The sequence below is a fragment of the Dama dama genome, chromosome 18, assembly GCF_033118175.1.
Source record: "Dama dama isolate Ldn47 chromosome 18, ASM3311817v1, whole genome shotgun sequence".
Classification (NCBI taxonomy): Eukaryota; Metazoa; Chordata; class Mammalia; order Artiodactyla; family Cervidae; genus Dama; species Dama dama.
This window is the reverse complement of record NC_083698.1, coordinates 30909796-30924792: the sequence shown is the minus strand read 5'-3', so window position 1 is coordinate 30924792 and position 14997 is coordinate 30909796. Positions and strand designations below refer to the sequence as shown.

The 14997-nt window shown below is 36.3% G+C and overlaps 1 protein-coding gene across 4 annotated transcripts in view; it reads right to left on the bottom strand.

The window, feature by feature from the left end:
- Positions 1 to 14997, bottom strand: part of RUNDC3B (RUN domain containing 3B) — a 161639-nt gene that overhangs the window by 45838 nt on the left and 100804 nt on the right. For all 4 annotated transcript variants that reach the window (XM_061166322.1, XM_061166324.1, XM_061166323.1 and 1 more), the window contains 2 exons: positions 12159 to 12327; positions 5014 to 5171 (listed from right to left, as the gene is read on the bottom strand). In XM_061166322.1, the coding sequence (XP_061022305.1) occupies positions 5014 to 5171; positions 12159 to 12327 (327 nt within the window). The remainder of the gene's footprint in view (positions 1 to 5013; positions 5172 to 12158; positions 12328 to 14997) is intronic.

Below are 14997 nucleotides of genomic sequence, written 5' to 3'. Positions count from 1 at the left end.
GCTAGTCAAGACTCTTCACTCCCTTCTCTAGGGAGCCCTCTAAAACATTTTCCTATTCCTATTTTTCAAATCACAGAAAAATTTCATCAACTAGAAAATAATCATTATACATTTTATCGATAATAATCATGACACAGTGTTTAGCTCTTGTATCCTGTTCTGAGACTGTCTGTCCTCAAAGTTTGCAATGAGTGCTTCACAAAGAATCACCTGTACAGCAGAAAATCTCTCTGAATGCCTATCACAGCTCTATAGTATTATCATAAATATTCATCCAAGTACCACTGAGCCTGCCTGCCAACGCAGGAGACTTTACAGATCCAGGTTCAATCCCTGGGTAGGGAAGATCCCCTGGAGGAGGGCACGGTAACCCACTCCAGTATTTCTGTCTATAGAATCCCCTTGGACAGAGGAGTCGAGTAGGCCACAGCCCACAGGGTCGCAAAGAGTCGGACAAGGCTGAAGTGACTTAGCATAGCACAGCACACCATTTAGAAACTCAATCTCAAAAGTGAATTCCTTGATACTCAGGGATAATACAATCAAGTCCAAACTCACTGTCTGAGCTGTACCATTTAGGCATGTTAAGGTAAAACATTTTAAACTCAATATTCATCTGAGTGAATATATTAAGGAGATCTTATGGTTTCTACAAGCCAAAACAGACTAATAATCTTGATTACCTTCTTTGTCCTAACAGTATTAAACATAATATGATTTAATACTTAATATCTCCATGTTACAAATAATGCAACAGAGGCTCCAAGAAAATAATTCAACTGAGATTGAGCTCATAATAGGCAAGGACAGAGCCAGTATCCGAGCACAGTCCTGACCTGCGATGAAGCTATGGAATGCTCCTCTATCATATCATCTACTGCCCAAACTACACAATGCTCAGATTTCACGAGTATTTAAAGACTTTAAAGCATATTTTAACAGTAATTAAAAAACACATCTAACCTTTGAGAAATATATAAAAAGTTAAGTGGCAAATTATCTTAATCACCCAGGAAAAGATAATCAACATAATGTAGAAGCAAATATTTCATACTTCATATTCCATTTAATGCTCCTCTTCTAACCTTTTTCTTTATATGTTATAACTTTGACTGCAGACCTTCCTGTTGGAAAAAAATCTCGTGACATAGGGAGGAAAAAATGTCCACTCTCCCTACAGTTTCAAAAATGCCCAGAGTTTATCTGTACCTTAAATGCAATCTGATAACATAGCAAATTGTAAACATTCTAGAAGACACCTTAGTCTATTAAGTGTTCCTGCAATGCTTTCTGTATAAAGGGATCTTGTAAGGCACCAATTTACAACCCATCCAGAGACTGCAACCATGTTATGTGAAAATAAATCTTTAATCTCCAAATTCCAAATCTAATTCTCATCAGTTACTTTAACTTTATATTTTTTGCTCTAGTAACTTAAAGAGATTAACTAGATTAATCTAGTAACTTAAAGAGATTAAAACTTAAATTTATTAGTATTTGATTAGTAACTAATCAATTAGTGATTGATTAGTATTGAGATTAGTAACTTAAAGAGATTAAAAACAATTGTAAGGATTCTTTGCAAAAACAGAAAGATCAAGGACACTTCTATCATAGCAATAAGATAAAACCTAACTCACAAATTCTTTTTTAAACTAAAAAATTTGAGACTTTCCTTTAAATTATCAGAAGTAAAATAAACGTGATGCATTCAAATTTAATTCTTCAAATGGAAATATCTCTGTGATGAAATAAAAACTGACTACGTAATTATTTTTAAGTTAAAAGCATTTAGACAAACTACCAGTATTATTTGCAAAAGAAAAATTACTTTCTTAATCTTTTAATTGTAAAGAAATAACCAGAAATCTCTATTGTTTGTGTCATAATATTTTTCTCCTGCTTATAGTAGTGAGGGACACTATAGGATTAGTAGCATTAATGTGCTCCTCAGTGAGAGAGATCCCATAGGACACATTCTCTTTAAAATATTTTTTAAAAATCTTGAGAAACAATAAGTGAACGTAATTCTTCTTACCAAGACACAAATTCCTAGAAACATTAAATTTTTATGTTCCTTAATAAAACTTTTTTACTTAAAAATATCATTTAATTTTCTTAGTTGCAAAGTATCTCCATGCAAATTATGTGTTAATTACAGAAGGAACAGCAGTAACTATACAGAAGAGAAAAACATCTTAACCAAATGATTAAAATTAACATCACTAACAAAAGGCCAACAGACTTCATGAACCTCTAGATGTGACACCCTGAGAACACACTGCTTGCTTACTATTCCAGCCCTAAATGGATAAGCTCATCCTAATTACAAGGAAAAGCAAACAAACTCAAATTGAGGGGCAGTCTATAAAATTTCTAGCTTGTGTTCTCAGAAATACCAATCTAAACTGAGATAACCACTGAACGCTAACGTGAAAAGCAACCGAAGAGACTGAGGGTCAATGCAAAATGTGATCCTGGATTAGATTCTGGACCAAGAAAACAAAGGCAATATGAAACATTACTTGGACAACTGATGAAAGCAAAATATGAGATATAGGTAAAATGGAAGTATTTTATTGATTTAAATTTCTTAAAATGAGAGTTGAACTGTGAGTGGTTAGGATAATGTTATTGTTCTTAGGAAAAACACACTGAAGTACTATGGGGTATGCAAACTACTTTCAGGTAGTTCAAAAAATAACATGTCTATATATACGAGGAGAGAATTATGACATGAGGAAAATGCTGAAAACTGATGAATCTAGTAAAGAGCATATAGAAATTATTTTGTACTATCTTTGTAACCTTTCTTAAAGTTTGAAATTATTTCCACTGCTATGCATACACACTGAGGAAACCAGAACTGAAAGAGACACATGTACCCCAATGTTCATCACAGCACTGTTTATAATTGCCAGGACATGGAAGCAACCTAGATGTCCATCGGCAGATGAATGGATAAGAAAGCTGTGGTACAATGAGGTACCATTACACGCCAGTCAGGATGGCTGCTATCCAAAAGTCTACAAGCAATAAATGCCGGAGAGGGTGTGGAGAAAAGGGAACCCTCTTACACTGTTGGTGGGAATGCAAACTAGTACAGCCACTATGGAAAACAGTGTGGAGATTTCTTAAAAAACCGGAAATAGAACTGCCATATGACCCAGCAATCCCACTTCTGGGCATACACACCAAGGAAACCAGATCTGAAAGAGACATGTGCACCCCAATGTTCATCGCAGCACTGTTTATAATAGCCAGGACATGGAAGCAACCTAGATGCCCATCAGCAGACGAATGGATAAGGAAGCTGTGGTACATATACACCATGGAATATTACTCAGCCATTAAAAAGAATTCATTTGAATCAGTTCTAATGAGATGGATGAAACTGGAGCCCATTATACAGAGTGAAGTAAGCCAGAAAGATAAAGATCATTACAGCGTACTAACACATATATATGGAATTTAGAAAGATGGTAATGATAACCCTATGTGCAAAACAGAAAAAGAGACACAGATGTACAGAACAGACTTTTGGATTCTGTGGGAGAAGGTGAGGGTGGGATGTTTCGAAAGAACAGCATTGAAACATGTATATTATCTAGGGTGAAACAGATCACCAGCCCAGGTTGGATGCATGAGACAAGTGCTCGGGCCTGGTGCACTGGGAAGACCCAGAGGGATCGGGTGGAGAGGGAGGTGGGAGCGGGGATCGGGATGGGGAATATATGTAACTCCATGGCTGATTCATGTCAATTTATGACAAAACCCACTTCAATATTGTAAAGTAATTAGCCTCCAACTAATAAAATAAATGAAAAAAAAATTTTTTTTAATTTAAAAAAAAAAGGAAAAAGAAAAAGAAAGCCGTGGTACATATACACAATGGAATATTACTCAGCTATTAAAAAGAATGCATTTGAATCAGTTCTAATGAGTTGGATGAAACTGGAGCCTATTATACAGAGTGAAGTAAGTCAGAAAGAAAACACCACTACAGTATATTAATGCATATAAATGGAATTTAGAAAGATGGTAACGACGACCCTATATATGAGACAGCAAAAGAGACACATATAAAGAACAGACTTTTGGACTCTGTGGGAGAAGGCGAGGGTGGGATGATCTGAGAGAATAGCATTGAAACATGTATATTATCAAATGTGAAATAGATGACCAGTCCAAGTTCGATGCATCAAACAGGGCCCTCAAAGCCGGTGCACTGGGACAACCCAGAGGGATGGGATGGGGAAGGAGGTGGGAGGGGGGTTTGGGGCGGGGGACACATGAACACCCGTGGCTGACTCAGTCATTGTATGGCAAAAACCACCACAATATTGTAATTAGTCTCCAATTAAAATTAATTAATTTAAAAAAATTTAAAACTATCCTTAATGTTAAGTAAATATTAACATGAGGAGGTTTTCACTATAAACAACTAATTGATAAAATTGTTTGACAAAATGGTATGACTAGCAAAAGTGCTTTAAACTAGTACTTTAAACACTACGATAAGGAGCTGTGCCAGACTGTAGATCAATACACAGTTTTCTTCAACAACAAAACTCTTGCTATGAAAAAAATGTCAGCTCTACTAAACTGCACTCAGTGACATTCTGGCACAGCCTGGTAACAAGTTTATCTAGTGGCACTGTACTTCCAATAGTACAGTGTACTTTGAATGGATGATCTTATATGCCATCTTTTTGCAATCACTAAAACCTTAAAATTATGCACATGCATTTGGAATAACACACACCACATTATCGCAGTTAACTCTGGGTAACACAACTGACGGTGCTTTTTTTCTTCTTCCCATTTTTTGGAATGTTTCTGCAGTGAACACAGGTTAGTTTTACAAGAAAAAAGGAAACTTTTTAAAAAGACTAAGTGAAAAAGAACTAAATAGCACACAATCAGATTTCTTGGAACTTGAATCCTATGCCAAACATGACATTTTTCTTAACTTTACATACTGCCAAAATTTTTCCAAAAGGACTCACTTACAGCTGATCTTGAAGCTCCACAATTATATATTCTAATTGTTCCTTCTCCAGTTTATGAGCCAGGTCAGAATCTTCAATCCTCTGTAGTAGTATTTTATTCTGAGCAACAGATTCAGACAGCTGGTTCTCTCGAAGTTGTAAGAGTTCTTCAAGATAACCCTGGAAATAACAAGTGCAAAATTCTAATATATATCTTGAAGATAAATGCTGAGTAGATTAAATGTTATTCTTAGCTATGTTGTAATGAAATAATTTCAAAGTATCACTGAAGAAATGGTAAATAAAACAGCTTTAACTGAATTAAAAATTTAACATATGTTCTCCATTATTCTCTAAAGTTCAATAAAGTATGTTTATAATTTAACATAAAACTGAGTTAAAACATTATAATTTCTAAGCTCTGCAACAGTGATAAATACTCTAAATGCCTTCAGGCTTCAAAACAGACCTAATTATAGAATGATTAATTAAAAGTCTGCCTCTGGGTGATTATTTTTCAAAAACAGTTATTAACATTTTAGCATTAGCATATTACAGGAAAGCAGTATAATGTCTAGGTTAGGCCTACAGGGTAAGGGACTGTCTCATGTCATATTGCAGTTCTACTACTTTAAACTAAGGGTCCTTGGGTAAATTATTCAGTCTCTCTGGGACACAGCTTAGTTTAAGCTATGCATGATTATTTGTAAACATCAGTGATTAAACAACACAAATTCCCAGCACCTGGATTCACTGCCAGTACTCTCAGAGTCACATGATGTCTTTCTGATCACATCCCCTGTTCTCAGCAGAGACGACAACATCCTGAGATTTGTGTTTATCACCCCCTTGCTTTTCCTTCCAGCATCACCACAAATGTGTGTCTTCTTAAACAATACACTGTTTAGTTTGGCTGAGTTTTATCCATATTCTTTTGCAACTTGCTTTTTCATCCAGTGAGGAGTCTCACTACAGTTGGTACATTTACTCTCAACAGCACATAGTATTCTGTTGTATGATACTGCAGCTTATTTACTCACTCTCCTATCAATGGCCATTTAGATTATTTTACATATTTCTTAATATAAACAACATTACTGTGAACAGTCAGTTATATGATACCTGGTACAGACATCCGAGAGTTTCTAGGAGACATGACTAGGAGCAGAGCTGCTGGGTCATAGGCCTTAGACATCTGCGCACTTACTAGATAATGCTGAACTGTTCATGCCACAGGTTTTAACACTAATCATACCCCATTTGAGTTCATGTGACTGTATATTAGTATCAAAGTTATACTGAATTCATAAAATCAATTGGAAAATATTCTTTCTTTTCCTATTCTCAAGAACAGCCAATAGAAAATAGGAATTACTGCCTCTTGAACATTTGGTAGCATCTACCTCAAAAACCAAACAGGTCTGGTGATTTGAGGGGAAGGAAGGGACAGATTTTGAACTACTTGTTTAATTTCTTCAATGATTATAGGTCTATAAGTTTTGAGAAGTAGTATTTATAAAAACTCTTCATCCAAATTTTCTAAGGTACTGACATAAAATTGATAAAATTATTAATAATTATGGGAGGGGTCTCCCTGGCATTCAAGGTTATACTATCTATTCTCTTTTAATTCTTAAAATCATCTATCTGTGCCTCAGCTCTTTTAAATTTAATTATGGTTGATTATATTTGTTTGTACAGATAATCAGCTTTTGGTTTAACTGATTATGTACCTCTGTTTATTTCATTAATACCTGCTCTTATTTTTATTATTTTGAACTGGTTTGTTGTTTTTGTTTACTTCTTGGATGCTTAGCTCTTTAATTTTCATTCTTTTCTAGGATAAGTAATTCTCCAAGTACTGCACAAGTTGCATCTTAGTACTATCAAGTGTGCATTGTTTTCATTCCTGTTCATTTCTAAGTATCTTCTCATTTCTTTTTGACCCATAATTTAGAAGACTGTATTTTTTTTAAATCCCCATTGGTGTACTTTAGGTGGTGGAAACCTTTTTCTATTGAATCTAATTTTACTGTATTGTGGTCACTATTGTATCATTTTTGTATTTGCTTTGTGACCTAGTATAGCCCATAAAAAATGGAATAGTTGTCCCATGTATGCTTTAAAAGAATGTGCATTCTAATTGTTAGCATTTACCATATCTCTAAGACATAAACTTATTTATTTATTTTTGGCTGGGCTGAGTCTTCATCGCTGCGTGGGCTTTCTCCAGGTGCAGAACGTGGGGTGCTCTCCAGCTGCGGTGCCTGGGCTGCTCACCAGAAGGTGTAACGGCTTCTCTTGCTGTGGAGCACGGGCTTCAGGGTGCTCGGGTTTCAGTAGTGAACCCCAGGCTCTAGAGCACAGACTTAACAGTTGAGGTACATGGACTCAGTTGCTCTGTGGCATGTGGGATCTTCCCGGATCAGGGATCGAATCCAGGTCTCCTGCACTGGCAGTCCACTAATAAAAATTGTAAATACTGCATTCATTGACCGGCATTCGGATTCTTCACCACTGAGCCACCAGAGAAGTCCCTACTGTAATTTACATCACGCCTACTAGCTGCGTTGCTCAAGTTCATTACATCCTTACCAATTTTTTGTCTGTTTAATCTGTAATTATTGGGATGTTAAAATTTTCTACTATTATTATGGATTTATTCATTTCTCCTAGATAGTCTATTAATTTCTATTTCATATTTTTCATGGCTGAATTTTTAAATGCATGTAAGTTCAGTACTGTTATAGATTGCTGGTGAATTCTTCTCTTTTAAAAAGGCAATATCTTTCTTTAGCTTAATAATACTTTTTGTCTTTTGATGTCTAGTGTGAATTATACCGATATAGAATTATTTTGGTTAGTATTTGCTACTCTATTTTATCCTCCTAGTTTCAACATTTTTTGAGGCACTATGTTATGCATGGCTTTTACAGACAGACTGCATGTCACTAAAACTTACAATTTAAAAAATAAATTTAAGGCAAAAACCACTACAATATTGTAAAGTAATTAGCCTCCAATTAAAATAAATAAATTTAATAAAAAATAAAAAGAAAAAAATAAATTTAAGAGTTTGTCTTTTTTCCTTTACTTTTTAAATTATTATTTTTTTGGCTTCTCCATTTTAGCTTGTGAGAACTTAGTTGCCTGACCAGTGCTTGAAACAGGGCCTTGGGCAGTGAGAACACAGAGTCTTAACCACTGGACCACCAGGCATTCTCAAGAGTTTGTCTTAATTGGCAAGCTTATAACTTTTCCTTTTATGGCAATGCTGACTCTTGGTTGTATTGAGATTTCTGTTATTTTGTGTTTTTTTAAATACTATCTTCATTTTTTCTCATTTGCTCTTTTCTATTGTAATAATTGCATTTTCTTTATTTCTTCTCTTATTACCAGTTTAAATGCGAAATATTCTATTTCTTTAACTGCAATTTTGGAAACAGGCATATACCTTAAAAAGGGTGTCTACACTCCTTTTACACTACACTACTTATAATACATAGATCCTAAGAGGCTTTAACTTCAGTCACTCTCTCTCACCCTTTCTGATACTATTAGACAGTGTTTAGTTCCATTTTACTTCCCAGGGAGGGCTGAAGCCAGACCTGAATGTTAAGCTTCCGGTATTTTGTAATTCAGTCGTTAAAACACTGCTATTATTAACAATTAAATTATATAAACTTGGTTAAGTAAACTGTATTGAAAAACAAGGATTAAGTAAACTGTATTAAAAAAAAAAAAAACTACTCAAAATAACCACTACTTAAAATAACTACTACTCAAATAGTAGTAGTTGAGTAGAAATAACTACTCAAAACCCATCACTTCCCAAGTAGTTTACAATAGTATACTATCGCTATCTGTGCTCTTCAAGTCACAGTCACTGTATTTCTCTGCGAGAAAAACTATGTAATTGTGAGCTACTGTGCATCTCTCCCTTATTTTGCATTCAGTAACATCAAACAGGTAGTTTTAAGTTGGCCATGAAGGGAGTATTTATCCCAGAGAAATCAGCAAATGAAAGCAAATCAGAGCTCATCTACTTCCCCTGCAAAACCAGTTCATCAGCATATTCCAGAATACCACCGCCAGCCCATAGTGGCATTAATACTGCTGCTGCTATTTCATGTAGTCAAGGTTTACCAATTTCTGTGCTTGCTCTGCCACTGTGCATCTCATTCCTGTCTTTGAGGTTCAATCTCCAACTTGAATGATAGTGGGCCTCGATTTGCTGTGCCCTGCTGGTATTAAAACACAGGTACCTAGGTTAAGGGAATGGCCCCTCACCCCAACCCCAGGAGTTTGTAATGGCTTTAACTCATTTCACCCACTTGTTTTTAGGCCCTTCCTTGTTTATACAGTCCTTCGGTTCAGTTCAGTCGATCAGTCACGTCTGAGTCTTTGTGACCCCATGGACTGCAACACACCAGCCTTCCCTGTCCAGCACCAACTCCTGGAACTTATTCAAACTCATGTCCATTGAGTCGGTGATGACATCCAACCATCTTGTCCTCTGTCATCCCCTTCTCCTCCTGCCTTCAATATTTCCCAGCACCAGGGTCTTTTCAAATGAATCAATTCTTCCCATAAGATGGCCAAAGTGTTGGAGCTTCACCTACAGCATCAGTCCTTCCAATGAATATTCAGGACTGATTTCCTTTAGGATGGACTGGTTGGATCTCCTTGCTATCCAAGGGACTCTCAAGAGTCTTCTCCAACACTACAGTTCAAAAGCATCAATTCTTTGGCACACAGCTTTCTTTATAGTCCAACTCTCACATCCATACATGACTACTGGAAAAACCATAGCCTTGACTAGACAGACCTTTGTTGACAAAGTAATGCCTTTGCTTTTCAATATGCTGTCTAGGTTGGTCATAGCTTTTCTTCCAAGGAGCAAGCGTCTTTTAATTTCATGGCTGCAGTCACCATCTGCGGTGATTTCGGAGCCCCCCAAAATAAAGTCTGTCACTTTTTCCATTGTTTCCCCATCTATTTGCCATGAAGTGATGGAACCGGATGCCATGATCTTAATTTTCTGAATGTTTTCGTTTTCTGAGTTTTAAGTCAACTTTTTCACTCTCCTCTTTCACTTTCATCAAGAGGCTCTTTAGTTCTTCTTCACTTTCTGCCATAAGGGTGGTGTCATCTGCATATCTGAGGTTATTGCTATTTCTCCTGACAATCTTGATTTCAGCTTGTGCTTCATCCAGTCCAGCGTTTCTCATCATGTACTCTGCATAGAAGTTAATAAGCAGGGTGACAACAGACAGCCTTTCCTATTTGGAACAAGTCTGTTGTTCCATGTCCAGTTCTAACTGTTGCCTCTTGAACTGCATACAGATTTCTCAAGAGGCAGGTCAGGTGTTCTGGTATTCCCATCTCTTGAAGAATTTTCCAAAGTTGGTTGTGATCCACACAGTCAAATGCTTTGGCATAGTCAATAAGGCAGAAGTAGATGCTTTTCAGGAACTCTCTTGCTTTTTTGATGATCCAGTGGATGTTGGCAATTTGATCTCTGGTTCCTCTGCCTTTTCTAAATCCAGCTTGAACATCTGAAAGTTCACAGTTCACATACTGTTCAAGCCTGGCTTGGAGAATTTTGAGCATTACTTTGCTAGTGTATGAGATGAATACAACTGTGCAGTAGTTTGAGCATTCTTTGGGATTGCCTTTCCTAGGGATTGGAATGAAAACTAATGTTTTCTAGTCCTGTGGCTACCGCTGAGTTTTCCAAATTCGCTGGCATATTGAGTGCAGCACTTTCAAAGCATCATCTTTTAGGATTTGAAACAGCTCAATTGGAATTCCATCACCTCCACAAGCTTTGTTCGTAGTGATGCTTCCTAAGGCCCACTTGACTTCACATTCCAGGATGTCTGGCTCTAGGTGAGTGATCACACCATTGTGGTTATCTGGGTCATGACCTTTTTTGTATAGTTCTGTGTATTCTTGCCACCTCTTCTTAATATCTTCTGCTTCTGTTAGGTCTATACCATTTGTGTCCTTTATTGAGCCCATTTGCATGAAATGTTCCCTTGGTATCTCTAATTTTCTTGAAGAGATCTCTAGTCTTTCTCATTCTATTGTTTTCCTCTATTTCTTTCCACTGATCACTGAGGAAGTCTTTCTTATCTCTCCTTGCTATTCTTTGGAACTCTGCCTTCAAATGGGTATAACCTAACCCTAACCCTTTTCTCCTTTGCCTTTCATGTCTTTTCTTTTCTTTGCTATCTGTGAGGCCTCCTCGAACAACCATTTTGCTTTTTTGCATTTCTTTTTTTGGGGGGATGGTCTTGATCACTGCCTCCTGTACAATGTCCTTAGTGAGCTCTCTATGTTCTGTATGAAACTATTTCAAAATTTTACTCTACTTGGCATTTTCAGATTTTTACAGTGTAAAGGCTTTTAGTTATCTTAGTCTGACTTCTTGCTGGTATCTGGTACCAGAATTCTTCTTTCACAAGGTATTAATGCTTTCTTTGTATATCTTAACTAGTAGTTGTTTGTCTACAGGAAATCTTTTCATATTTGTAAATTTCCTTTGTAACCATTTTCCTCAGTGTATTTTTTATTGTTCTAATATTTCTATTGATAATTCCACTAGGCTTTTCCTAAGTAGCTCATCTATGAATAACAGTAATTTGAAAGAAAGGGAAGAAAGGAAAATAAACAATACAGGAAAAATATGAGTATGTTATAACTCAAGATGCTAGTCTGTATCCCAGTCTGCTATGTACTCCCCTTTGCCTACTATAGTGCTTAACACACAGTAACTGCTAAAATACCTGATTTTAAAAAGAGAAGAGAGAGACACATATATGGAATTTCTTAAGCAATCACTATTACTACATTTTCATAAACCAAATAATCTTTTATAAAATTAATCCTAGAAATTAATACCTCAAACATGTAAATGAAACTGCATACAGGAGAATAAATGGGTCAGTGTTATATTAGAATGTAAAATTCGAAAAGGTTTTACACACAAAAGCCTCTCCTAAAATTGGGCCTGATTTTTAATTAAGAGGAGGGCAATCTAAGAAGAGAAAAGAAGTAGCAGTAGGCAAATACTTTTGTTTAGTTAAAAGATCTTTTGGTAGTGACAGTCTGCAGGCAGTAGCTAGAGTCAACATGAAATGACTTCTGATGACTGATACACACCTTCTGTTCCAGGGTGAGCTGATACTTCTGTTTGACTCTCTTACACTTGTTGAACCAACTGTTCTCATCCATGATGACTGGAGGCCCGACCTTCTCTGGAGTGCTGCTCTCACTATCACTGCTTCCCAGAGTCCTCAGCTCTTCCTCGTCACTGCTGATACTATCAGAACTGAGAAGATTAACATTTTTTAAAGAAATAAAGTTTACAGTATGTTCCCCTTTGGTTTTCTAGAAATACTTCAGCATTTGCAAGTTACTGGAAAGTAAGCTCCAAAATATTCAGCACTAACTATACGATAATGATGATATTATCATCAGGCCTACAGATGCAACAGAAGTTCAAGTGAGGTTTACAGATCGAAGGCATTAACACAGAAAAACTATGAGAATGTCCCAAAGACAGAGGAAAAAACTTCCAAAGAAGAGAGCCAGAAACGCCACATGTGCTGAGAGTTTTCCTGCTGGGTTGTTTTCACTGCCTGTTCGATCTCCACTGTAAGGCAGACAGCACGTCACCAGTGTGCTGCCAGCGGGGTATAATATCAGCGCAGTGCTCAAGATCAGCTCGGCTTTGACTGAGAGAAGAAAACAAGAGGTTCAGAAAACCAGTTATACCTAAACACTTCTACTGGGGGGAAGGAGGAGAGACATAGGTGAAGCAGAGAAAAAATCCATTACAATCCATATGTAAAATCCCTTATGACATCAGTCTGGTAGAAAACACAGAACAAGGTGGGGGAAAAAGTAGGAGAGAAGCTAAATAAAGGAGAAAAAGGTGTGCTAAGATGATTGGCTAGTTTAGAAGAAAAATACACTTTAAAAGGAACAGGGAAAGTAATTAGCCTCCAACGAATAAAAATAAATGGAAAAAAAAATAAAAGGAACAGGGAAAATAAATTTTAAAATATCAGCAATGATATTAACATTTAAGAAACAGCATAAAAATAGTCTCTATAACCCTCAAGGTATACAAAAAATTCTAATCTAGCAAACAGAGGAACAAAATAAGAAAAAACAGTAACTTTAAAACAAAAAATAAGATGGCAGAATAAGCACTAACACAAAAGAAATTACAAAAATCTTAAATAGTTAAACTCAACAGCCAAGTCAGATGTTCTGGTTTGATTAAGGCAAGTCAGTGCCAACAGTAAGCTATCTATAAAATACATATGAGCACAGAAAAATTAAAATTAAAAAGATGGAAACACACCTAGAAAATATGAACCAAAGGAAGTCCAGGTCAGAAATTATAATTTTGTAAGTTAATATAGATATAATGGTAGAAAATACAAGGACCAAAGAAAGATGTTCTATTCTTCCATCCTCCACAATCAGCGTTTGCATCTGCTGGCCTCCTGAGTCAGGTCCAAGCACACTGCAGACTTGAATTAGAGACATCCATTTAAAAGCTCAACCCATGGGAGGTTCTTAGCTAATGATCTCAGAAACAAACCAACGCGCAAACACATGCCAAATGAAGTCTGCCTGTCACATCTGTGGCTCTGGGTGGCTGATAATAAAGTTTCAGTTTTGAAAAAGAGACAAGCAGAGATCTTAAACGACGGCATTTGACATTAAAAATTAAATGAATTAGCTATAAAGCAGATAAACTTAAGAGAATTAGTTACATTTAAGGTAGATATGAAGAAATTATAGTATTAAAGATTGTCAAAATGCTAAGAAAAAATAACTGCTGAAACAGGCTAGCAAGTACAGAATAATTATCCTTCCAGAAGGAGGGCAATATAAGCATGTTTCCAGAAAACTAGAACTTAAGGGATTTACCAAAAAATTCTCACTAAAAGAAACTTCCTAATGATTGTAGTTTAGGAAAAGGGAAAGCGAGTTAAGAAGCACTAAGCAAATAAAACAGTGAACTTATGGGAAAACCTAAACAAATTGAGTACAGAACTCTAACAATAATGCCTAGTTTTATGGAGTTTTAAATAAACCAACAACAAACTTACAATTCTGGACAGTAATAGCATATGTCAAGAATGAGATAATTATAGAGTTAAAACAATACAAGGTCCTCATTTATCTGGATAAGTGGTAAAGATATTAAATTTAGCCTTTGTTAAGGTTTAGATATGCTTAGTAAAACTAGTACCACCATAAAAGAAAAGCCTATAAAAGAAGCCTAGTAAAAGAAGAGTCTATAAATTGTAAATGAGTAAGGAATAAAATGGCAGAAAAAAAGTTAACCTCCCCCCCCCCCAAAAAAAAGAATCAAATTAAGACAGAAAGAGTAGAGGAGAATGTAGGACAAACAGAAAGTAAGAAGGTGCTGTGCTGTGCCAAGTCACTCAGTCGTGTCCGACTCTGTGACCCCGTGGACTGTAGCCCGCCAGGCTCCTCTGTCCGTGGGATTCTCCAGGCATGAATACTGGGGGGTTGCCATGCCCTCCTTCCAGGGGATCTTCCTGACCCAGGGATCGAACCTGCACCTCTTATATCTCTTGTACTGGCAAGTGGGTTCTTTATCACTAGCGCCACCCGGGAAGCCCAGAGAAAGCAATGGAGTGGATATCAACCCAAAAATATCAGTAAATACCCTAAGCACCTCAGTTAAAACATAAAGCCCATTAGACTAGAGTTTTTAGAGTCAAGTAGTATTTTTAAAATGTGTGTGTGTGTATACTTTAAGAACATAAAGGCATGAAAGGTTCAATGAACTCTATTTTATCAGTCCTTACTGTACATTTTTCACATAGTAACACACCTGAAATCAGGGTACAACTTACAACTAACGACATATAACTACAGCTGTCAAACCAATTTCTCATATACTAAATGGAAGGTATGTCAGACCAAATATAGTTTTTAAAAAAGACACTAG